Source organism: Camarhynchus parvulus, chromosome 9, assembly GCF_901933205.1.
Source record: "Camarhynchus parvulus chromosome 9, STF_HiC, whole genome shotgun sequence".
NCBI lineage: Eukaryota > Metazoa > Chordata > Aves > Passeriformes > Thraupidae > Camarhynchus > Camarhynchus parvulus.
Genome location: NC_044579.1, coordinates 12,173,528 through 12,198,764, shown reverse-complemented (window position 1 = coordinate 12,198,764; position 25,237 = coordinate 12,173,528). Strand labels below are relative to the sequence as shown.

The window sequence follows — 25,237 nt, the reverse complement described above, 5'->3', positions numbered from 1 at the left end:
CTTCTGAGCCCGGGCCAGCCCCAGCCCGTGTGTGCCTTGAGCTGCTCCTGTCACCGGCAGTGCAGGGACAGCGACCCCGGCAGGAGAGGGGCAGAGACCCCACGGTGCAGAGACCCCGGCAGGAGAGGGGCAGAGACCCCACGGCTGCTGGCACAGCAAGGCGCCCTGCGTGCAGCGCAGGCTGAGAACCAGAGTCTGCTCCCGGGAGCAGGGACATCACTCATCACTGTTTTACACATCACTTTGTTCATTTCTCTTCCTCTACAATGAGAGGGGCAAGAGCACTTTTGTCATCGGCTGGTGGGGAGAAACAATGGCTCTGCTCACGCTGCCGCCGCCCCGCAGGGCTGAATCACCGTCACAAGGCGAATTCGCCCCTCGCCTGTTGCTCACTCGGCTCCGTCATCCCGGTGACTCATTCTGGAACCGGGACGGGAGCGAAAGGCGGACGCCAGAACCTCCTCCCCTACACCAAACCGGGAACTAAAGAGGAATCTGGGCTGGGATCATCTCGGGGCAGCGGGGGGCTCAGGGCAGAGAGCGCAGCAGCTGCTGCCACGGCCCCGGGCGCTCCGGTTCTGCTGCTCTGCAGCCCCTCGGGGGTGGCTTCCTCCTTGTAAACCCATAGAGAGCACGAGAACTTGTCTTTCCTTGCTCAACAAAGGTTCCCCCTAAGCAGCGACGTTTCTTCTGCCTTCCCTCGGCGAAGAAAGGGAGACTCTTTGGTTTCCCGTACGCGGGGTCAGCAGAGCGCCCGAGCCTGAGGGATGCTCCGCTCCGCAGACCAATTCAAACGGGTTTAAACGGGCTGTGGGTGCCCACAAGGAGAAATGCGCAGTGTCCCGGCGTGGCACAGCTCTCACAGCCCGTTCTGGAGAACGGACCTGAAGGTTTGCAAGCCCCGTGTGCTCCTCCGGGCTGCAGGGCCCGGGCCGGACCCCAGGCTCAGCTCGCCCCTCATCCCTGGGCACAGCCATCCTCCCACGGAGCCGGAGCGGCGGCATCTCGCCTGCCGCGGGATGCTTTGTGAAACGAGTGCTGGGGACTTGAAGAAAGCTCAAAACAGCCTGGAAACATCTCCAGGAACAGGGCACCATATGTGCCTGCCAAGCAGGGCGGCTCTCGCCGCCGCAGCGAGGCTTCTCTCGTTACTCATCGGCAGCGAACGCGCTGCCGGGCTGGCGGCGGAGACCACGTGTTACCAAGATTAGACACGAAATGTATTTTACAGGAGGGCTAAAACTAGTCTGAGGTAATGAATCTTACAGCATGCTGCCTTTCGGAACAAGAGGCAATTAGAGGGCAAATCCTCCTTCCTGTGGCTTTGCCGTTGTCAAGGGAGCCCCGAGATGGAGCTGCACAGGGATTGTGTGAGCACCTGGTCCCCCCAGGGTTCAGGTGAGCTAAAGCACCGCTTGCAATAGGCTGAGGAGGATGCAGCCCTCTCTGCCCTGTGCTGAGCGGCAGCAGCACCTCCTGTCCCTGCCAGGGAACCCCTAAACACCAGCCCATGGGCACTCCATCCCCCTCTGAGTGGATCACTCTGGCAGAGGAATTCACGCTGGTTTAACTCTTCATTTTGTGTCTCTCCTGTATTGCTGCTTGCCTCCCGGTCCCAATGCCACTCCTCCCCAGGTTTCCTCATGTCCATCACCTCCAGCACAGCTCTGCAATCCATGCCATGCCTTGGGGAGGCTCACAGGACAGGCAGCAAATGGCTTTTCCTGAGCACACAGAGCTGCTGCACACAGGTGCTATAAGGTGCTATGGGATAATTATTTGTTGAGGCAAGGAAAGGATAATCTCTTCTAACAAAAGTGATCAGGTAATTAAGCTTTAAGACACATTGGAGATACTAGCAGTGATTATAATTGTCAGACAAATATTTTCTGGCAATAAATAACACATGAACACAGATTTTTATCAGGCTTTTTAAGCTTGGGGAAAAAGAAGGTAATTTTTTCCTATGAGCCTCCCTTCTGCAAAAGCAGTCAGTAAATCCCATGTACAAGCATTTGCTGGAAAGGAGAATCTCTTCAGCTTGCACACCTGTGTAGGTTCCTCTGTGTATCATCCTATCTTTAAATGTGCCTTTTGTGCCTAGATTTCATACAAACCATAAGGCACAGGGGTTCCAGGTGCTGCTGAGGAGCAGAGAGGGTTCTGCAGGCAACATTTCTATTACAAACTTGACTATTCCTTGGCTCGTGCCAAGTGCTGTGTGTGTCAGACCAGCTGGTGCACAGGGGTGCAGGACCCAGCTGCCAAAACCAGGACACCCCAGGGTGCAAGGGCACAGAGGAGCATCCCCAGTGGGCCCAGCTGTGCCCCCCACCCCAGGGGCTGCAACACAGACTGTGCTGCTGTGAGGGCAGGGCTCAGGGTGCTCCACCCAGGAAGGTTACCTGTGGGAACCACAGACGGTCTAGGAGCTCCCTGAATGCCTATGAGTGAATATGATGAGTTTTCACCTCACTCTGCACAGCACAGCTCCTGCTGCTGCAGGGAGAAGCTCAGTGGCAAAGACTCTGCCAGGCAAGAAAGGATTCCCAAGTAGGATGGCAGGTGCCGCTGGAAAAGCCCACAGCATGGTCCAGCTAATGTGCCATGAGCAGTCCTGGACCCTCTCTGAGTATTTTCTGAGGGGAAAGGGTTGCCTCAGAGCAGGAGGAACCTCTCTGTGGCATTGCCAGCATTACTGCAGTGCTCCATCAGCAATAGCATGTTTGTGAGGCCACCAGCCCCCGCTCCCATGGGGATTAATGGCACCCACACAGGCTGGTGAATCACTCACCCAGGAGAAGTGGTTCTCCTGCAGTAATTGTCTTCCCTTTGCACAGAGATGTCTGCAAATAGTACTGGCAGCCTTCACTGTGGGGAGCCTCAGAGAGTCAGGGTTAGAAAATGGTGTTCGTGTTCCTCCTGACCCTGGGCAGCCTTCAGTTGCTCTGGATAGCCAATTTTACACCAAAAAATAATGGTATAATTGATTAGAGATATTGCAGACAGACTGATAAGTGAGCACAAATGGCAGGGCTGCTGTTATAGCAGAGGCTTGTGTTGATGCTATGAACTGATGCTGAAGCTGTTTTAAACCATGGTGCTGGAGCCAGTGGGTTCTCAGGCAGGACACTGGTGGTGCCCATTGTAGATATGCACCCTGAGATCCTTCATACTGTTTTGGGATGTGTTTCCAAAGCTGTTCATTGGCGGTTCTTCCAACCTATTCCTGGTACAAACAAAATAACATTTGTTCTACACAAAAGACAGCTCCCACAATTTACAGCTGCTGCAAGGCTCTGTAAGCCTTTGAGTACTAAGTGGGGCATTCTGAGCATTTCTGAAGGTTGGGAACAGCCTTGGATGGTGCAGAAGCCTTGGTGAAGGTGGCAGGAATCTGAGCAGGGAGCTCAGGAGGGCCCAAGACACCCGAGCTGCAGCCCAGGGAGGAGGCTCACACAGAGTGAGGGCAGAGGAAAGACAAGGAGGGTTACAAATCAGAGGATGAGGGATGTCTGGGTCCTGCACAGTCACTGCCTGCTGCAGAGCTGGAAGGTGCTGCAAACACTGCAGGGCTCAGACACAGCCATACCTGAGCAAACTCCAGGTGAGAGCCTGTCTGGAGCAGCTGCCTCTGGAAGCAGCAGGATCCATCACAGCCCTGTGACACATGGTGCTCAAACACGTGCCTGTCATGGTTCAGGAGAGGGGGGAGCAGAGGACATGTCTGGTGGCAGTGCCTGCTCCCAGCAGCTGAGCTCTGGGTCCCCACCTTGGTGCAGCTCTGTGCCCTCCCCATGCAGCACATCAAATAAAAGGCAGCAGTGATAAGAAATTCCCTCCCTGAAGTGCTCCTTGACTGCAGCCCAGGCAGACTTCCCCTCACCTCCCAGATGTTATGTGACCTCTGGAGCAACAGTGTGCACCAAAAATGCTGCTGCTGTTCCCATCTGACAGGGAAACATTCTCCTATCTGTCACTTGTCCATGTCCCCAGCTGTAACACTCAGTTTAATTAAAAACCCACCTCTCCTTGCAAACCAGGCACATCAGGAGCTCCTGCTGGCAGAGAGGAGCAAGTTGGGCAGGTCTCTGTGCTCCCAGGAAAGACAAGAAGCTCTGTTTGCCTCAGGGATAGGAAAGGGAGCACGGCAGGCACCAAGTCCAGATCCACAGGAGCAGATTCCCCTTCACTGAGGATCTCTGGGAAGCCCAGACTCCCCATCACCCATCTCTGGGGTCACATATCCCAAAAAAGATGAAAGACCTCCAGAATAATACTTGGCACTCTTAGTTGCTTCCCCTGAGCCTGCTCAGCACTCGTACAAACCTTTCTCCACAAGTGAAGGGCTGCAGATCTGCTCCCTGGGGCCAGGAGCTGATCCCAGGAGCTGAGAGCAGGGAAAAGCCACAAACCCTGTGTGACTCACACCAAAACCATGTGTCTGCATTTCCAGCCAGGCCTGTGATCAGGCTGCAAAAGGGCTGATCCTGAAAGGCCAGGAGGGTGACAGATCTGCCTGTCAGAGGGGTCACAGCCCCTGCTGGGGGACCCACAGCTAGTCCTGACTGCAAAGACCACAGGCTGGGAGGAGCATCTCCAAACAGCCACACCTGCATTTCCCTCTGCATGCTCAGGGACTGCTGCAGACACTTCAGTAGGTGCTGCCACTGATGGCACTCACACTTCCTCCAAAATGATGTCTTTTAGGGAATGTGATGTTTTAAAATTCTGCTGTGGGGCTGCAACGTGTACTGGTCCAGTTACAGCTGAAGACACATCCCCCCATGGCTACCAGCTGGCTAAAACCCAGCTCTGCCTGTGTGCTGTCAGAAATCTTCCCTGCAGTTGTGACTGAGCTAATACAGCACAATCCCTGCCTGCCCTCTTCTCACCACTGCAGGGCCTCAGGAGCTCCATGTGCTCCCGACTGCTCGAGGGATCAAAGCTGCCAGCTCAGCTCAAAGCACTGCTGGGAGTGGAGCCTAAAGAATGTTTCAGCCAAGCCCTAAAAAAATTTCATCTGCTTTTATACTCAGTGCAGTCTAACAGGCATCCACGGGGCACTGAGTAACTCCTGGTGGATTCCCTTTCTCTCTGCTGTGTCAAACCACAGTGAATCCTGTCAAAAAGCACTTTTAAAAGATCTCAGCAATCCTGGCAGTCCCATCTGCATGGCTGGGAGGGAGGCAGTGCCAGAGTGGTGCTTTCCAGGAGCAGGAGCTCAGCCTGGTGGGCATCCCCTGCAGATGCCAGGCTGTATCATGTGTCCTGCCTCCACAGAGATCTGGCTACCAGCTGGGCTGGGAATTCTGGTATATTTTTTTCCATTTCTGGGATGGAGTTAGCATGCCTGGATGTTTTTCCTGAAGAATTACACAAGAGGGGAAGCAGCAGTCAGAAGATGCCGTTCTCCAGGGCCCCAACATTTCCTTGGAACAGGAAAGAAAAATGCCTCATGTTATTCTCAGACATGAGGACATTTGCCCACTCCTGCCTCCCTGGTGTGACCCTGTGTCCATGCCAGGCCACACTCCTGAGCCCAGCCTAGGCCACCTACAGCCCCATTTGCTCCCCAAGGAGCAGCATCAGCAGCAAACTCTCCATTCCAGGGGGAAACAGGGCAGCCCCAGTGCTGCTGGGCAGAGCTGTGTGTAGGAGGGCACCCAGTGCCAGGTCAGCTCCTGCACACAGACCTTGGGGCCATGTGAGAAGCTCTGGCCTGGGCCTTTGCTGGGAACAGAGCTGGTGACCCTCAGTGCCATGTGGGACGTGTGGCATTTGATGGGATGCATGTCCTGGGAGGCATCACAGCCCAGACACTGCCACAGGAGCCCTTCTGCTTACACAGCTTGAGAGTGGCCACATCTGAGGAAACACCTAAAAATTCAAGTTGTTCCTGCTTCCCACTCCACTTAGAGGAATTTCTGATGGATTTTGGCCTGGGTTTCCATTGTGGTGCAAACCAGAGCACAACTGCAGCAGGTCACAAAGTCACAAAGTCACAAAGGGATCTGTGTGTAGGATGCAGCCATGAGTGAGAGGCTGGGATGGAGGATTGTGGCCAGGGTCTGGGTGCAGCAGCCAGGGCCACAAAGGGCCTTTCAGGGGGGTGCCTGGGGCTCAGCCCTGGGCTGTGGTACCAGCCTGTGCCTGGCAGCAGCACTGGTGCACGGCTCAGCTCTGTGTGTGCTTTGTGCCAGCACTGAATCCTCCCTGCGGATGTGTCGCCCCTTGTTCTCATCTGCCAGGAATGAAAGGGAATTTTCAGGGCCTGGGGATGATTGTTCACCTCCACCCAGCACTCAGGACACCCAGCTGGGCCACAGCACCAATGGAAGGTGGCAGGAAGGACTCCAGGGGCGACAGTTCAGGGCCAGCATCTTGGGGACAGCCTGTCCTCCCAACCACCACCCCCAGCCCTCCAGTGGCAGCCAGAGCAGGACACACACCATGGCAGGATCCCTGTAACCTCCTCAACTGTTCCCCACTGGCACCCCTGCCACATCCCTGTGTGGCCATCTCATCCTGCAGCATCCCCTGCTGCCCCACAGGACACCCACCCACATCTGACAGCACCAAGTCTGCACAGGAAACCTGCTTTTAGAAATAACAGCAGAAAATAAAATCTACCAACCTCTTGAAAGCCTGGGAGCCTCTTGCTGCCCTTCCACCCCAACTCCCCCTGCCCAGCCACACGCTCATTAGTGCCTACAACACAGCTGGAAGTGCATTGGTCTTGCTGAGAATTAGCCCAAGGGATCTCCCAGGAGCTGAGAAACAAGGAAAAAGTTCAGAAGGACTCAAAGGATGAGGAGGAAGAGTTGCATCCCTAGGAATGCTGTCCAGGCAGTATCAATCCAAGCAGGGCTGGGCTGGGTTGTGCTGGGGTTTGTCCCCCTCTCTCCTGCGCAGAACCCAGGTTTCCAGTGGTGTTCCTTGTGGGAAGTGCTGCTCCAAGCAGGTGAGCTCCTTGCTGAGGGACTCAGTGCTACAGGAAACTCCTGATAACAACACAGAGAGGTAGGGCTGTCCCAAAACATCAGCAAAGGGAATGCAAAGCCCTGTCTCCATGGGGTGGAAGGTGACTCCCTCCTCTGCAAAGATTTCTGCCAAGCACAGCTGATCCCCACAGAGCAGGCTCAGAGAGGCAAGGAGCAGGGTAGCATCCAGAGGAGCTTCAGGGACAGCACTGCCAGCCAGAGGAAAGCAGCTCCCTCTGCTCCTGCTGATCCAGCACCCTCTGCTGTGTGCCAGCACCCAGCCAGAGCACATCCACTACAGCCACATCCACAGGCTACAGGGGAACAGCAGGGACCTCTCCACAGGGAGAAGCAGCAGGACAACGAGGGAGGTGCTGACCTCCTGGTGTCAGCAGGACCATTGCCAAGCACAGCAGGCTGGGTGTGAGCAGTGCCAGCCTGCCAGGAGCATCCCCAGCAGAGCAGATCAGCCCAGAGGGCTGCTCTCACCCTGAGCAGGATCATGGGCTCTGTCCATTGGAGAGAGGGGTCAGGCAGGTATGTAGGGATGAGCCAGCCCAGTGGGGCTGAAGACCAGCATCCTCCATCCCCACTCCAGATGGAAGGCACAGCCATAGGCAGGGCTGAAATGGGATCCTGAGGCATGGTCAGGGTGGGGAACCCCAGCTGGCACCAGCAAGGTCCTGATGACCCATCAGGGAGTAAGATCTTTGGTTTTAAACTCAGTGCAGATTCAGAGGTGAGACATCAAGAATAACCCAAAATTTTGCTTAACCAATCTATAATTTTTCTGGTCTCTCCTCCAGACCAGTCACACTTGCAGTCTCATGACAACAAATACCCCAGTTCCACTGTGTGGTAGATTGGATCCTGGTAAAGTTTCCCACAATACCTTCAAGATCTCAGATAGGGGAAGCACCAAATACTCACCCTGTTTTCATGGATATGACAGAAAGCTGCTGCTTTCTGTGCTGTAATGCCCAGCTCTGGGTGGGCTGGCTTGGATTCTCTGGCTCCTAAGGCCTGAAAAACTGGCTGCAAGTCTCTGTGGCAACTTGTTATCTCACAAGATTTATGGTTCATCCTGCTTCAGGCAAAGTCAGAAATACCACCACAGTGATTGCTCCAGATATTACTGCATTTTTAGGCTACTGCTCTGACATTCACAGCAGGGAAGAAATGAGGATGAGAACATTTACACTTTCACCCCCAGCTCCAGCAAGGAGCCTTCTGAGGGTTTTGGGATGTGGGTACTCAGAGAGGAGGTGAGCAGGCTCCAGTTGCTTCCCAACTTGCTACTCTGGCTGGAAAATAAAGCTCAAGGATGAATGCCTGCACAAGATCAGGAGGGGGATTTTAGTTTTCTATGTCCTCCTTGGACATAAAAGACTAAAGTCATGGGACTAGATTGTTGAGGAAGACAAGGCCTCTCTTCAGTGCCCCATTTGCTGATGGAGAGGAAAGCAGTGAGGGGAGCAAACACCCCAGGGATCAGCACACTGAAGCCTGTCAGACAAGCAAAGGGAGGATGCCCAAAGTCCCTGGCAAGGTCTGCACCTCTCTGGGGTGGCTGCAGGGAGGCTGCAATTCCCAGGGCACAGCTCCTTAGCACCACAGAGTGGTCTGTGGGTGGGCTGACCCACTTGCTGCACGGCTGAGAAACCAGAGCACCCCCACTTTGGGAGAGCTCTGTTTCCCCAGGACTCGTGTGGGTGGTGACACGGGTCTCCCAAGCTTTTCTGCTGAAGGTGTCCCACATCACACAAATAATTGCACAACCTTGTGCTAGGGAAGGGAGGGAGAGAATGACTGGAGGATGCTGTAGCCAGGTCCACTCCCTCTTCCAGTTCGTTATGGTGGCAGAGCTCCAGAAAGTCAGAAATATTCATATGTGATCAGGGATAAATGCTGACAAAAAGGATCTTCAAATAACCACAAACAAAACACTATGTTAGCAAAAATTATTTTAAGATAACAACCTACAGCTTATCCAGACTCCTCACCCCGTGCTCCCCACAGACCACAGGGAGCTGCCTGCTGGCTGTGGAAGCAGAACAGCCTGATTTGTGGTTTTCAGGCAGCTCTGAGGTCCTGAGACCCTTTGGAAGGTAGAAAATGGTAGGCAACCACCTCCACTGTCCCTCACTGGTTGCAGGAGAGCTGCAGGATGGCATCTGTGCCACTGCATGTCCCTCTCTGCATGGGGTGGAGGTCCCCAGAAACACAGGCCAAGCTGGCATCCCGTGTTTGCCATCACCACCCCCCTGCTGGCAGGGGCAGTGCTGAGCCTGCTCTGGGCAGCCTGTCCCTGCAGCTGACAGAGAGGAGATGTGCTGCCCCATCTCACTGGCAGCACCCCTTTCACCCACTCCCAGAGAGGGCTGTGATGCTCAGGTGATGGCTGGTGATAAGCCAAGGGTGACCATCCATGTGCCAGGTGCACAGGCTGCTCCTGGCCTTGGCATCCCCTGTTTTGCACTCCTGCTCAGTGAGGAAGAGCTCCTTGCTTAGTGCTTTGGTGGTACCAGGCCAGCAATTCCTCTGGTACAGGGAAGTGCCAGTTTAAGTCCACAGCACCCCGAGGCTGCACAGCAAGCCCTACATCACTGTTGGGAAAGACAGGAGAGAAACCAGTGCAGTGATCCTGAGTGGTACCTTCCCAGGGAGGGACATAAGATGTGTGAGCTATGCTTATGATTCCCTTCTTGTTTTCTGGAGAGATACTTTCTTTTCAGAGCCACAGCCCTTGAAGTCCCAGCAGCTGCACATACACCTTGAAGCAAGACCCCCTTGGCTTCAGTCCAACCTCAGAACAGACAGGATTTGACTTTGGAGCTCAGCAACTGAGCCACTTTTATGTTTAGTTGAGGACCTATATAATTGTTATATTTAATTCAATTGGGAAGACATTCTGTGCTCTGCTGTTTAGCAATGCCTGAACACGAGTGATCCTTTCCTCTTTTCTGTTTCCAGAGCTCTCCTGTTTCCAAACTGCCACTCCAGGGTAAATCTCAGCCACACCCGCAGGGCTGAGACCCAAGGGGGAGCCTGGGTCAGACCTCTGCCAGGATGTGGGGGCTGAGGCATGGGCCTGGGAGCAGGTCTCCTGAAGATGTGTGAATTTCTGGCTGTGAAATGATCTCCTGTTTAACTGGGACTTTGTCCTGATAAGGTGGCAGTAAGGAGTCACTAAATGCTGGTACTCACTACCCTCATCACCAGGAGCAAAAAGTAGGTAGGACTTCATGATTTCCACATTAAGGCTCAGAACAAGATGTAACAGCTGTAGTTGAAATTACTCCATCCCTGCTACTTCCCACCACCCAAAGCAAAGTTATTTTTAACTCCAGGCTGCCTAAGGGATACTGCACAGTGAGATCTGTTGCATCATCACCAAGGGTCTTCACTTGGCAAGAAATCTGGGAAGAGAGAGCCCTTCCTCCAGCCAGCTGGGACCAGACTGGAGCTCAGGTGTGTGCACCCCTACAAACTGACCCCTCCAGGCTCCCCAGCTCCTCCTGAGGGAGCAGAAGCTCTCACAGAGGCAGCCTTGAGAGTACAGAGGACCAGGTGCCTGGCCAAGTCCTCTTTTGTTCTTTTCAGTTTTCAAATAAACCTGGGCTGAAGCCATTCCAGGAGCTGCAGTGGCACTGTGCAGGCAGACCTCGAGGGCTCTGAGTCAAAAGGACAGTCATGCAAACCCAGAGGGGATTAGCTTTTAATGAGCTTCTCAGGGCAAACCCTGAAATCAGGGGATTGCCAAGATCCCAGCAGGAAACCTTGCCAGCTTGCTGCCCTCCTGACCACAAATCCGCTGCCAACCTCTCCCAGAGTCAGGAAAACTCACACAGAAATATTGGCACAGCTGTGGATGCACAGGAGCACCCCAGCCATTGCTTCCCCATCACAGCTCCCTGTGACTTGCACTGCAGGGCAGCAGGACTGCCACATCTCCTCCAGCCCTGGCGCAGTGGCACAGCTCCAGAGCTCCCTGAGGCCACCTCATGGGAGAGTTCAGGAGCCTCCAGGAGAAATGCCATGTGCATCTGAGTGCAGTTATCCCTGCTCAGCTTTATCCCTCTGGCTGGGAATGAACACGGTGCTGTTGAACACCTGCTATGTTTGCTCCCGGGGTCTCAGAGCTAAACTGAGATAACCTGGCTGTGCACTCAGTTTCCTCCTGTCCTGGGCTGACTTTATGATGCTGAATTGTATCCCCATTGGTCTCTTTAGCCCAGAAATAAGTTTTGTACATTTAAAACTAGATCTGAGAGTGAAAGGGGGAGAAGGAGAAGCGGTGCAATGCCTGAGGTGATTGTATACAAAAACATAAAGATAAGAGTGTTCAGCATTTCTTTTCACAGACTGTTGTCTGCAGCACAGACAGTGGGAGAGAGCTCTCCTTTGCTTTTAATTAGTTTTTTTTTAGCTAGCTGAGACAGAGAAGTTCCCTGGACTGTGGCTTTTCTTTTTCTTGGAACTGATTGGCCCTGCTCTGGACTGAAACCCCAGAAAAACACTGGGAGCTCACACCTGTGGCCCATTGGGACTGGGACGCTGCATTCCAGCACTGGAGCGATTGATAAGAGACTGAGCGAGCTGAGCTACACACCACAAGAAGGACTTTCTGAATTTGCCATCTCTTCAGAACAGTGAGAGGTTTTATTGTTTAATATTATTCATTTTAAAAGTTTGTGAATACTTTGCTTGTTAAATACACAGGTTTTCTCCACTTTTCTCCAAGGAAATCTTTCCCCGAACCAACTGGGGGAGGGGTTGCTTGAATCTGCCTTCTAGGGGGATCCCCTTTGGAAGTTTCCTCCCAAATTTGCCCTAAACCAGGACACCTCCATATCTAACTCCACTGATTTGTATTAAAACTCAGCAGTAAAACTGGGAGCTAGCATCCCAGGTGGAATTACATGATTTTTTATGCTACTTAGCATCTTAAAAGCTAAATTTTAGACTACAAGAACTTCCCTTGTAAAGGCTTTTCTCTCTCTGCTGTGTCATCTGCCACAGACAGTGTTATCCAGGTGTTTTGCTCTGCTTTGCAATTCAGTCCTTGTGCCTAGTGGGTAGTTCATACTCATGTTTTGTCCTAGACAAGTCCTTGTATTGGAAAACAAGGCAATATGCCCTGCACTCGAGATGTAGCTACCACTGCTGGGATTCTGAAGAAAATCAGGAAGGTCTGGAAACCAGCCAGTCTCTCCCTGGACTTTATTTGGGATCTGTCAGTGACCTGTTGTGTGCTACCCTGCTGAATCACTGCTACTACCCTCCCCTCTTCAGAGCTCAGTTTCCTTTCCTGATCCCTTAGGAATAATCCATAATAATCCTTTGTAATCTGCAAGAGTCCACTCCAAATGCAGGTTTAAGAGCTGTGAATACACAGAGTCCAGGCATGTCTGTCACGAGATGCAGGACACAGCTGGTACTCCTACATAAGTCTTGCAATACCCAGTACAGACATGAAGGGCTCAAGACTGCAAATGAGCCTCTGAAAGATGTGTGTGTGAAAAAGGCATGAGCCTCACCACTACAGAATATGAGCCTTCACCTTATGTATTTCAAAAATAAAGAGAGGGAGCCTCTGAATTTTGTTACCATTCATGTATACATTTATTAAGCCAAAGGAGTTTGATCATGTCACAGTATGTTACTAGAGCACATGAAATCTTTTCTTTTCAACTTCACTAACAATGGTCATTAATTACTTTTTATTTTTGCCTTTCAAGCTTAAAAAAATTTCCTCTTCCTGAATTCCTCATGAAAGGCTCTTTTTTTTTTCCTTTTCTTTTCTAAAAGTACAAAACAAATGTTTCTCAGATATGTAAACAACCATCATGGAAATGAGACTGCTCCTAAAGTTAACATTATTGTTATGGATGTTCTGATAGATCTATGTCATGTGGCAAGTATTTCAGCTCAGTGACTCCTTCAATGGAAGTTATGATTGTTATCATCACCTGTGCTGCAGTACTGGAGGCCTGGTCAGGGTTAAGGCCCTTCTGTGCAAGCTGCTGTACAAATACTTGGCTGTAACTGAGGTCCCTGGAGAGAAGGGCATTCACTGATGTGACTGTAACCCTCTCTGCTCCATCTGCTCCACAATGGAGCTCAAGGGAAGCTCCTCTCCAAGCTAACTCTGGAGTTCATGTTCAGATACTGTGAAGAGAAGGGAAATGTCACTGCAGGCCAATCCTGACACCTGCAGTCCTGTGCGTAAAGCTGCTCACAGTTATGGGAATGCTCATATGAGTAAGGAACTCCTGTGGTGAAAGTCTGCAAGGTTGAGTCCCTGGGTCGCTGAACTCCTTTGCAAGAAAGCATGCGAGAAAAGCAGACTGGTTCCTTTTCTCTAGGGTTTCATCAATGTAATTCTAAGAGAGAAAGGGATGGGGTCATTTGCTCAGTTTCAGCACCTTGAGCATTTTGAGTTCTGATCCCCAACTTAAAGAAGTCTCTGCTCTGCCTTGGGCTACTGTGACCAGGCCTGGAAAAGTCAGTTGGACATTCTTTGTCATGAGGAAGCAGTGGTTTGCCATTAGAGCATGGAGGGATTCTGTTTTATGGTGTGGAGGCTGCATCCTAGGCAGGAACTGTGAAGATTGTGTTTGGCCATCAGCAGAAATTATTCTGAAAAAGCTTCAGAGCAATTGCAGTTTAAATAATGATTACAGCTTCATATTTGAGGTGAAAAAAGAAAGGATTACATGAAATAAATAGCAAAAAAATCATCGTCCCTGCACAAACATAACATATTCCTGCCTATGAAACATCCCTTGCAAATTACTGCCTTTTAGGTTATGTCAGATATTTAAATGAACCCTTTAGAGCTAAAATACAGTACTCTGAAATGAGGTTAGAAAAATTTAAAAAGGACTAATGGGAAGTGTGTACAAAGCTCTCTTTAAAACAGATTTCCCACCTGGATAGCTTATGAGCGTGAGGCCTCAGTAGACGTAGAGCCGGTCTGCGATGGCAGCGGGCATGTGGGTCATGATCTGCATGCGCAGCCACCAGTAGTAATCCATGGGGTGGTAGCGGGTGTAGGGGGTTGTGGAGGTGAGCGCGTGCGCCACGCTCTCGATGACGGGCGACGTGTCCCTGGAGCCGCTGTTGCAGTACGACTCCATCTTGCTGACCTGCTCGTCGAAGTACTTGCGGCCGTAGTCCTTGCGCACGATCTCGGGGAGCTCGTCCCACATCTTGTCGGCGATGGCCTTGATGCGCTCGGGGCTGTACAGGTTGGTGCCCGCGATGAAGTTGCCGGGTTCCACGATGCTCACCATGACGCCCTGGGGCTGCATCTCGTAGCGCAGGCAGTCGGAGAAGGCCTCCACGCCGAACTTGGTGATGCAGTAGGGAGAGCGGGCGGGGCTGCCCATCCGCCCCATCATGCTGCTGATGTTCACCACACGACCTGGGCAGAGCACAGCTGAGCTGTGGTACCTGGCCTGGAGCAGGTACCTGGCACACACCACCCAACACATTCCTGAACGTGCACCCACCCACCTGCCCAGTGCCCACTGCCTGGCAGACCTGCTCATGGCTCTGCCTCAGCAGTGCTGGCTTAGGCAATGGCCTTCAGGTTTGTGCTCCTGACAGAGCCTGCACAGGGGGAAAGAGGATTGCTCATCAGAAATTTGGACTGAGCCCAGACAAATAAAGCAGGAACAAGGAAAGGCTCTGGCACCAAAGCTGAGCATGTTTATTTGCAAAGGCCAGTGGTGGCTCACTCAAAATGGAATAGATTGTTCCAGTATCACCAATGGGCAGAGGAGCTTAAGTCCACTGCACTCTTCCATGTGACATCTGGGTTATGGCTCCAGGAAGAGAGGCCTTTCTCCCTGCCAGAAGCAACCATTTGGGCTGGGGAAATGGCTGGTAAGAGGCTGTGGATGTTGTAGTCTAGGTAGAGGTTGGAGTCCTCTGCACTTTCTACCAGGGCTCATTGCTAAGTTGCGTTAGAAAGAGAAACTTTGACCTCAGAAATGGATGACCTTCCATGGTGGAAGAAAGGCTCCCCAGGCCACATCCAGCCCAGGTCTGCAGCACAGGGCAGTATTGTAAATGCCTGTGGATGCCTCAAGAGTGAAAAATACTCTTATTTAGTCAGGCAGTAGGCCCTAGCACAGGAAAGCTTTTGCCCCTTTATGCTGAGACCTATGCAAGCTCCAGGTCTGCATGTCACTGCTGTACAACCCCCTCTTTTCCTACATCACAGGCTCCCAGAGTAACAGTGCAAAATAACAACTTCCCTGCAAGCTTTTTGCACTGCTGCTGCCCATCCTGCCACAGTTGATTTTTATATAGCAGGGAGGAATGCTCCTGGCACTGTAATTGATTGTGAGCTGCAGTTTGTGAACAGGTAAAAGAAGATATAACGGATTAGATCTTGTGTGGGATGTTGCAGGAGAAGGCAGCACATATGGGAAAGAGAAAGAACAGGTTTTCAGGCCTGCTGCCTTGCTGTGTAACTCAGAGAGGTGAGGCAATCCGTGTGTCTGATGGGGACCACATCGTATCTCTGAGGGCAGGAAGGTGTCAATGGCGCAGAAAGAAGTGCCACAGACCTTCTGGCCTCTAACACAGCAGGATGTGGCTGGATGAAGGGCCTGCTACAGGGAGAGCCAGTCAGGAGCTCTGCCACTCACCCTTAGACCTCCGGATGAGCGGGAGGAAAGCCTTGGTGGTTCGCACGGTGCCCCACAGGTTCACTTCAGCTACCTCCATGTAGGTGTCCATGCTGGTGAATTCAACTTCCCCAAATGTGGAGATGCCAGCATTGTTCACCAGCCCCCAGAGCCCTACAAGACAAAATCAAGCACCATTAGTTGTGCAAGTAGGTTACTGAACCACACAACAGAGCTTTTCATTATGACTTGTGATGGTGAAGACCAGATAGAAGAGAGTCCAGAGTGCACTTCAGTCTCCTAAGAAAACAGAACCACCACAGAGATCTGCCTGTACCACCCAACAACACTGCAGCCACAAAGTACTGTCAATGAGGCTTCCCAGGAAGTTCTGAGCCAGCAGAGAACTTCAGCCTTGCCTAAGCTGTTCTTCTTTTTTCTCTCACTCCTTTTTTATCATCATAATTTTTTAAAAGAAGCAAAATATATAATGCAAATAATAAGAATAGGAATGACCTTGTAAGAAACAAGAGTAATTTTTTCAAAGTAAAAAGCCTTCTGTTACCATAAGAACTAGAGTGTCTGCAGTGCTGGGAAGGAGGGTGTAGGCATGGGTGAGTATGCACGCCATGGCCTCTCCCTTTTATTCTGCTGCAACCAAAATGGCAACAACTGAAGCTACCTACTCATTTGGCAATAAAATGAAAGATTTGAAAGGATTTTAAAATAAAATTAACTCATTTCATATAATATTCTAATTGTACAGGAAACATGCTGAGGAAAGTCTGAGAAAGGTTTCTGTCTGTTGTTTAGAAAAACTCACTTTTATCTGTTGACTGACTGTGTCCAGATCTGTATTATCAGAAGAAGCCTAGAAAAGGCAACTTCATCCTGGCCTGTGCTTGAGAATACAGAGCTAGAAAACTTAATTTATATAGAAGATCCATATGTAAAAATTAAATACAAAGAAAATCAAAAGAAATTGGTTTGCGAAATCCAAACCAAAACATTACTGGTTGCTCTGCTTAAAACAACCTTCTGTTGAATGTGGATATCCTTTAGGAGGAAAATGTACTTCAAAGGGTGGAAAGGTTTCAGAAATGTATGAGCAAAGGCAATTTTCACAGTACTGGAGCTGAATTTGCTGCTCACCTCAGAAGAATGAAGTAGACAGGCTAAGAAAATCAGTACAGCTATCCCCTGAACTGTAAATGGTAGTATCTACAATAGCATTAATGACACCCAGCTGGCTTCATGGGAAATTCTTTGGAAAACATCTCAATTTCCTTTGCCTTTTGAAAGAGTGGGGGACACATTTCCATTTGTAATTCCCAATCTCTGGGCACAGGGCAGGTTTTACAACAGAAAGGGAGTCACAATGAACTTCAGTTCACAGGAACAGAGTACTAATCCCAGAGCCTTGAACACCACTGGTTTTTGCCCGTGTCCCTACAGGAGCTAGTGAAGAACAAAGCAGTTTTCTTTGTAGATGCTGTGTGAAGTGGGAAGCTCCTTTCTGACATGGTACAATATTCAAACAGGCCGTTTGCTCTGCCCTGCTGCTCCTCAAAGATTTGTGTCCTTCAATCACATGCTCAGCTTTTGAAATACGCCCTGACAATGCTCTCAGAGCCCAACCAAGGAAGCTCCTGTCCCTCTGCAGCCTCATGGCACATTGCACACACCCACCTTTCTCTGGGTCCTCGAGGCTGCCCTGCACATGCTCCACTGCCCGGTCCATTTCTTTGCTGTCACAGACGTTGAGCTGCACAGTTCTCATTCGATCACTCTTCATGGCATCCAGCTCCTTGGAGCCACCCTCTCCCTTGTCCTAGAGGGGAAAAAAGTGCTTCAATCTGGCTAAAGAGCTGTGCAGAATATCAAATGCCAACCAACCATCAAATCAAGCAAAAGAGTGTACAGGGCAGTCACAGAATATTCAGGACAGTCCTGCAGCCCTAGGAAGAAGGGGAGCAGACAGGACTGGTCCTGCAGAACACCATTCCTCAAGCATCTCCATCTGAACACGAGTCCTGTACCAAGTCAGCTGGTACAAACTGCTTTAACCTCCAAGAAAGCAGCCAGAGGTGGATCTGCTGCAGCAAGGCACCCAGCAAGCACCCCCTGCTCAGTACAAGCTCCTGCACTTTTAATCTGCAATAAGAACATGGCATTCCTAAGAACTGTGCATGCCCTGAGGACACAGCAGCTCCCCAAGCAGCAGTCTGCTCCTGATGTGCAGGTGTGCTGTGAAAAACAAACCCATGAAAGTGATACTGAAGTTTCAGAGTCAGTTCCTCTACATTAGGGCTAGGTCAAATACATCCAAGCCAAAGATTATGTTCCTTATTTCTACCTCCACTTTTATCTAACATCTAAAAACATGAAGATTTTTCTGCTGCTAAAATCAGCACCAGCAATAATTATACTCTGATCAGAATTCTGCTTATGGTTTTGCTGGAGAAGCCTGTAGCACAGTGAAAAATCAGCTCAATCTCCTAGAGTTGTTTTAGTTCTACAGAAAGTACAATGGCCTGAAGACACATGGGAGGCCACTCAGCTAACTAAAGAGCTTTGGCATTTTCCAGTGTTTTCTGATGACAACTGCTATTACCATTCTTGGCATGGCCACACAGATTTTGGAACATGGTGTGTGAGTTCAGCTAAAGAAGCAGTATTTAATTACAGAGTGATACTACAAAGCTTTCTGCTGATTTTTCTGTGAGGAAGTAAATATTGATCAAAGTCTAAAAGACTTCTGGCATGCTGCATGAACATGCATTCAGTAGAAAAAGTACTGAAGACAACAAAAATAGAAGGGAGGTTTCAGTAACTGTTAGGTATGTCCACTGGAAATTGTGGCTTTTTAGCAGCTCAGACAGAAGAAATGAAACAGATTAAGTAACTTTGCAACTCTGAAGTTTTTGACTTCAGTCAACATAGAGGCAGGCTATTACCCTAAACAGCGTTTTTTAAATTTGCAGTGTTCTTATATTCTCTAATATTGATCTTCAGTTACAAAAGCTGAGTAGAACATCACTCAAAAAAGTATTTATCTACCCTCTGTCTGGAGCCTTTTCAAAAGGCAGCAGTTTGTATCAAGTGTCCTGTTCTGCTGTGACGCCTGTAGAGGGAGCCCAGCTTAACAAATCTTTGATTCAGCACTGGGACACAAGACAGAGCTATCGAGACAGACACCTATTTTGAAAAAATGCAGCAGAAACAAACTACTAATTTAAGCAAAACTTAGTAATAATGCAAAAAAATAATAGTAGAAAGTCGAATAACAATAAAGAATACCTGGCAAATTCTCCTTAAATAGAATCACTATTCAAGATATGTTTATAGTGATGAGTGAGCTAAAAGATTAGATCAAACTAACTGACCCACCCCAGGATATCCTCAGGGGTAAGTTTGTTTCTGTTAGGAAATGGCTGTGCAGCTAAAAAAAGTGCAGTGCTTCATAAGGAGAGAGAGACTAAAAGCCTCTCCTGTTCTCCATGACCATCAATGCTTTGCCACACCAAGATCTCCTTCAGAGCATATCAAGGCTGTGTCACTGAGCTGTTTGTGGAAGGATTCTTCCCTCATTTGCACTAGTGGGACTCTATCACCCACCCAACTATTTCAGGAGACCACCAATATACACCATGACATGGCTGTGCTCATGAATATAGAAAAATATGCTCAGAACACATGCTATAAAATCACTGGTGGTTTGGTGTATTTCAAAATTAATCAAAATAAGCCCTGCATAAATATATACCAAGTGAGAGCAGGGCCAAAGATCCAGACCACAGCCTGACACCAAATTTTGCTTATGGTTAAGCCTATAAAATTAGATTTGGGATTCCAGTTCTTCAGACATGGAACAGACCACAATGTTGTGACATAAATAAGAACCTCCCTAGATACCATTCAGTCCTGGTTCTGCTCTGTGAAATTCAAGCACCGGTGTCTTTCCCTGTACCAACCACCCTCCCTCTCCTTGGCAGAAAGCTGTGCAGGGTGGAGAGGGAAGACTGGAGTTGCTATGCGTCACTGCACATGCCACAGGTGAAGGACAGTTTTTGTTTTCCCTACCTTTTGCAGGCAGCCAGCATAAATAATGAAACCTTTGTCATGCAGGTGCTTGGCCAAGGCAAATCCAAATCCCGAGTCACAGCCTGTTATAAGCACAGCTCTGCTGCCAATCTGCAAAACAAACCACAACAAAATGCACTGGGATTGAGTATTTGATATCAGTGATTTGCAGCACACAGAATAAGTCACATCCTTGGCCAGGAGCAGCGTGTTCCAGGGATGCTCTCTACACTCACTGCCTCCTGCCACCCAGTGCCTCCTGAACACAAGGAATGACATTTTCATACTGAGTTCACTCCAGAGAGGCAAGATCACTGCCCTCCCAACATGGAGGAGTTCAGCACCTCTGGCAAACAGGCTTCCAAGGCAAACAGACCAAGCAAACCACCATGCTCTGGCAGTTCACATCCATCTTGAAATCTGAAAATATACCTGACAGTTCCCAAGACATTTTCCCTTCATCAGGAACTGCTCCTATATATTCAAAGCAGGCAGGAGTCCACTCTTGTGTGCAAGTAGCCCACAGGGCATGGAGAAGACAGTTTGACTGAAGAAAGAATATCGTTTAATCTTTCTGACTGCACACTTATCTCTCTCTCTCTAGCATCTAAGCCCTCTAGAGCTAGGTTCTAAGAGCTAAGAAGATTCAAGTGGGGTTAATATATGAAATTAGGACCAGTAGGTCATCACTTTTCTTGTCTGGTTGGGCTTTTTTGGCCTTCCTATTTTTCCAACTTACAATTTAAATGGAAGTATACCTCCTTCCCTCTCCAAATTCCTTTTTCTAACCCAAAGACAGGCAGCAGTTAAATAACAAGCTAAAATGGTGCATCAGACAGTCCAACAGCAACAATTGCACATCCAAGGTGCTGCTGTGGGTGTGATTACATAATAATTGCCTGCAATTCACTCCGACTCATCTTTTTTAACAAGCTACAAATTTGGCTTTCCCCAGCATACTCAAGGACTGATCAGGGTGGAAGCTGGGTGGAAGCTGCAAAGGCTTCTCACGCTGGAAGTCCAGCAGTGATGCAAGGATCACATCTGAGCTCTGAAACTGTTCCAGAGTTATAAAGCAAGTTGTGCATGCTCTAGCACTGCTTCAGTGCTGAGTTCTGTGCCACAAGACAGACAAGATGACAAAACATCATCCCTTTTGCCTGCCACTGCTCCTGGCAAGTCAGTATCTTCAAGGAGAGGACTGCTAAAAAGGGCCACTCTCTTGATGAAGTGGTGAGGACACACGATTTATTTACATGTCTTTCAACAACTACTCTCCAGAAAGAGTGCTTTATTAAGAATTTGTCATGCAGATTCCCTCCATTGTAAGGTGGAACATTTAATCTGCTGAGTGAGTTCCAAAAATAGAAAAAACCCACTTGTATGATTGTTTATTTCCATGCTTAGCAGCACATACCGTGCTACGTCAATGGAAGCTCGGTGCTAGGAAAGAATGTGGAGCATGCTCAAGAGGTCCGGCTTGGAGTCTCTCTGGCAAACTGGAAAGATGAGTTTGGTCGCCAGGCTTCAGGGATTTTAAAACCCCTGCTCAGCAGAACTAGTTCCTGAAGTCACAGTCACACTCACCTGATCGACTTCATTTGCATAAGAGCGGCTGCCACAAGGGGACAAGAGAGGGAGGGAAAATCTCTGCACGGGCCTGTTAAAAAAACCCAAACCAACAGAACAGTCAGATGTGGAATTTCTTATCTATACCTGCTGCAGCAACACACACATGGAAAGGAATGTAGTGCTGCCTACATACATGATGTAGATTGTCATTTGGGAGGACAGAATCTAGTCTATACTTCTCCTTAGTCTGAGCCTGTGTGTTTCCTACAGTATGACACATTTGTTTCTCCAAAGACCTGATGCTATTTCCAGCTGCAGAAGCTGTTTGGGTATTACAAAGTATTCTAAAATAGCTCCTGGTCTGGAGGCACAGCGTTGCTTTCACCCACAAAATGGGCAGCGCGGTGTTTGCATTTTCAAAAGCAACAACACCCTCACTTAAGATGGGCACAAAGCTGGGCTATGGGAAGTTATTAATTTGTCTGATGAAGGTATTCTGCTGTGGCTTTGTCTCTGACACCCAGCATGAGGCTGAATTTGCTTGGATTTGTCTCACTCCTTTTACACACAGCTCCATCCTTATTTCATCCTGGATGACACTTCTTCCCCTGCAGTGTCTACCCATTAAATACACTTAGATTTTACATCCCCTTTTTAAGCTAAGAAACACTGTCTTTGAGCAATACCTGCCATGTAGATCTGAAGCTCCTCCTCATAGTATGTGTGACTCCCAGAAGACAAAACATATTCACAAAGACAGATCAGAGCAAAGCAACAATGTCTTCCAGGAAATGAGATTCCACTTAGAAAAGCTGTTACCCAGTAGCATCACTCTGTCTTAAGTCTTGCCATCATTCATCAAAACTGGGCCTGAACAACAAATCAGTGACCCCAAGCTCGGTCCTTGTCTGGACTTTATCAGCTTTTCCATGTTTGTTTTGGGCACTGACATTGCCCTCCAGGAGCTTTTGGCCTTCCCTTAGACTTGCTGTCTGGCTCCTCCAACAACATCTATCCTTCCCAGAGCTTATCTCCCAGGCTGCTTTTCAGTTTCTAAGTAAATTTGCATAATCATTCACAATTATCTCCAGCTCAGACATCACAGGCTCTTGCAGGGTGACCTGTGCTACACTGCACAGCAGCTTGCAGATGCTCTGGCCTCTGAGTTGTATCTCAGCAAATCAAGGGATCTGTGAAGGCAGAAGCTTTGAACCAGATGGGAAACGAGATGACACATTCAGGCAAGGGTGCTCATTCACACCCTCCTGAAACAGTTAAGCTGTTTTTCTAACTTAGAGTGTCACAAGCCAAATCAGCTCTTGAAATAGCTATAGCAAACTTAATTGCTGCAAAGGTCAGTCCCCAGGCAGTGTGTGTTAACATTACTGACCTGCAATCCTGGATTGAAAGTTTTACCTCAACAGTAAGATTCTTGCTGTGTCTTAAAGTGCCCAGAATGTTCATAACATTTCTTACAGTTGAATGAACTTGTGTTTTATTTTTCATGTCATGTTTGGTCCTGTTATTTCACTGCAGAACACTGATTTGCTGCACTCAATTCACAATAATCTGTAGAGAATACCTACTAGACATTCTGCCTATCTTGATCTGAAGGCAATGGCAAAAGAAGAACAGATGCTGGCTGCTGCTGAGCTGCAAAGTCATCAGCAGGAACAGCCAGGAAGTGATGTAAGCCCCCACATGGTACACTAATGTACCATAAGCCATTTTTGTCATTCTGCATCATTGAATTCTAGACCGCAACAGAGACTTTAGAATGCACAGATGGTCCTCAAACTGAATTTGTGCTTGTAATCATGCACTGCCTTTTGTTCAGTTCCACCAAAAAGAGTCATCAGCTTGAAGAGTCAAGTACAAAAATGATGCTTCAGTGCATTAAGACACTGGTATAATGGCAGCACTGCCTTTCAATGAACAGCTGGATTTCCATTGCAGGTTTAGCAACTTGTAGGGATTTGCAAATGCAACATAGGTTTGCCCTGAGTACAAGACACACAAAGCACAAATACACAGTAAGCAAAACAGAAGACGGAAGAAAAAAAAACAAGAATATGCTGAAAATTCTTTCCTCAAGTTAATAAAACATTAATTCGTATTTTTAAGGCCACAGCAGATTCCTGCAGGTGAACTCTGGTGTATGTGGAGCAAACAGGAGATAAAAGTCCTATGTCTGTTTGCACAGGAAATCTCTTAACAGCCTAGCTATCTCCAACACCCAGTTACCAGAGCCACCCTTGACCGTGATGATGCTGGACACCACTATCAGCAGCACTAGAGCAACACTGGAGGTGGCAGCTCTTGCTTAACAGGCCATGAGCCCCTTCTAAATGGCTTATGTACAGTTAGTAGTACCACACTGCTGTTTGGGAACTCTGCTCTAAAACAAAGCCAGGGAAAGCACTCAACTTGCCCTGAGTTTGGACTAATAGGTTCCAAATACAGCAATATAAATGTTGGGTTTTTTTCAGAGCTAGAACTTAGAATTAGATAGGCAATTTTCTGTTCATTTGCAGAAAAGAACCAGCTTAATTACTCAGCCCACCTCCATTTCTCAGCAAAACCCTCCCTCTCAACTTTCTCATTTCATGGGATTTGCTGCCTCTTTAATCACAGGAAGTCACGGAAATAAATGACAGTTTCTTGCACTGAAGCAAGGCCTACTTGCTGATATTCCAAAAAAACCTCTTGATGGATACTGAGTTAATGTTCTTTTTAACTGCAATGTAAAAAAAACAACAAACCAACATGTTGTCAACCCCTCCTTGCATATAGAGTCCATCTCTGCTGTGCTCAGCTCAGTGACTGGGCCCTGGCACAGGTTGTCCAGGCAGGTTCTAGAGTACCCATTCTTGGAGATACTCAAAAGCCACCAGGACACAGCTCTGGGCAAGCAGCTCAGAGAGACCCTGCTTTAGCAGGGTGGTTGGACCACATGACCTTCAGAAGTCCCTTCCAACCTCAACCACCTTGTGACTCTGTAAATAAACTGTCCCACTGAAATCAAGTGAGTCTTTGACATGTGCTTTACTCAAGATGTCACTCTTTCTTCTTTTCCACCAAGTTACTTACCTGAAGCCATTCCCTGGGTCCTTGAAATTCAGGGCTTTCACAGAGAAGTTCAAAAGAGGGCGGGACAGCTTGGTGGCCAACATGTTTTCAAATAGCACACTTTACCAAAAGCAAAACTATTCTTCCTTAGCTCTGCAACACAAGATAGCACCTGTGTTTTAGTTGCTCAATTATTTTGTAAGACATGCTGACTCCATGTATTTCAACAGGAAAATACAGTCCAAAGGAACTCATCTTCTCCCCTTGCAGTCCCTCACACAGAGATAAATAGCTCAACCTTGAGCCAGCCAAGATGCTTTTAAATAAGGAAAAGCATTATAAGGAAACTACCAAGCAGGGAGACATTTAAAGAAAATGTCAATTTCTCTTCTTTAATGCATCTTTAACTGTTTTTTCTGAAACAGGTAAAAATTAAGGTACTCATAAGGAATATATTATTTCAAATGAGCTATATGAAATAACTTTGAACAAAAATATAAGTTCACGTCACAGGTGATGCTATGACTGTCACATGTTATGTGACGTGTTTCCAAAACAATCCTTTGCTTTATAGCTAGTACAGCCACACAGTTAAAAATACATTTTTTGGTACTTAAGTAGGTGGTGATGCTGGACTAAGCACAGGGAAACACCAATAAACTCAATACCGAGTGAAAACATCTCAAGAACGAGACTTTGGTATGGAAAATCAACTTAAATCATATTTATCTTGGATAAAACTAACCCAAGGCAAAAAAAAAAAGTCTCCCAGTCCCTTTTATTGAAGCTGAGAAACGGTATCTAATTGTTAGGGGTGGTTTGCATCTCTGCCGAAGGCTGGGCCGCCACCGCGGCAGCTTCGGGGCCTGCTGGAAACCAGGCCCGGGC

The 25,237-nt window shown here is 48.6% G+C and overlaps 1 protein-coding gene across 1 annotated transcript in view; it reads right to left on the bottom strand.

Annotated features, from left to right (window-relative positions):
* Positions 1 to 12,584: 12,584 nt before the first annotated feature.
* The window catches only part of BDH1 (3-hydroxybutyrate dehydrogenase 1), a 13,285-nt gene continuing 632 nt past the window's right edge, over positions 12,585 to 25,237 (bottom strand). Inside the window, exons 2-7 of the mRNA XM_030954415.1 lie at positions 24,371 to 24,502; positions 21,296 to 21,368; positions 19,709 to 19,819; positions 17,315 to 17,456; positions 15,647 to 15,799; positions 12,585 to 14,412 (exon numbers count right to left, since the gene is read on the bottom strand). Of these exons, the coding sequence (XP_030810275.1) occupies positions 13,943 to 14,412; positions 15,647 to 15,799; positions 17,315 to 17,456; positions 19,709 to 19,819; positions 21,296 to 21,368; positions 24,371 to 24,453 (1,032 nt within the window). The 5' untranslated portion in view covers positions 24,454 to 24,502 and the 3' untranslated portion in view covers positions 12,585 to 13,942. The remainder of the gene's footprint in view (positions 14,413 to 15,646; positions 15,800 to 17,314; positions 17,457 to 19,708; positions 19,820 to 21,295; positions 21,369 to 24,370; positions 24,503 to 25,237) is intronic.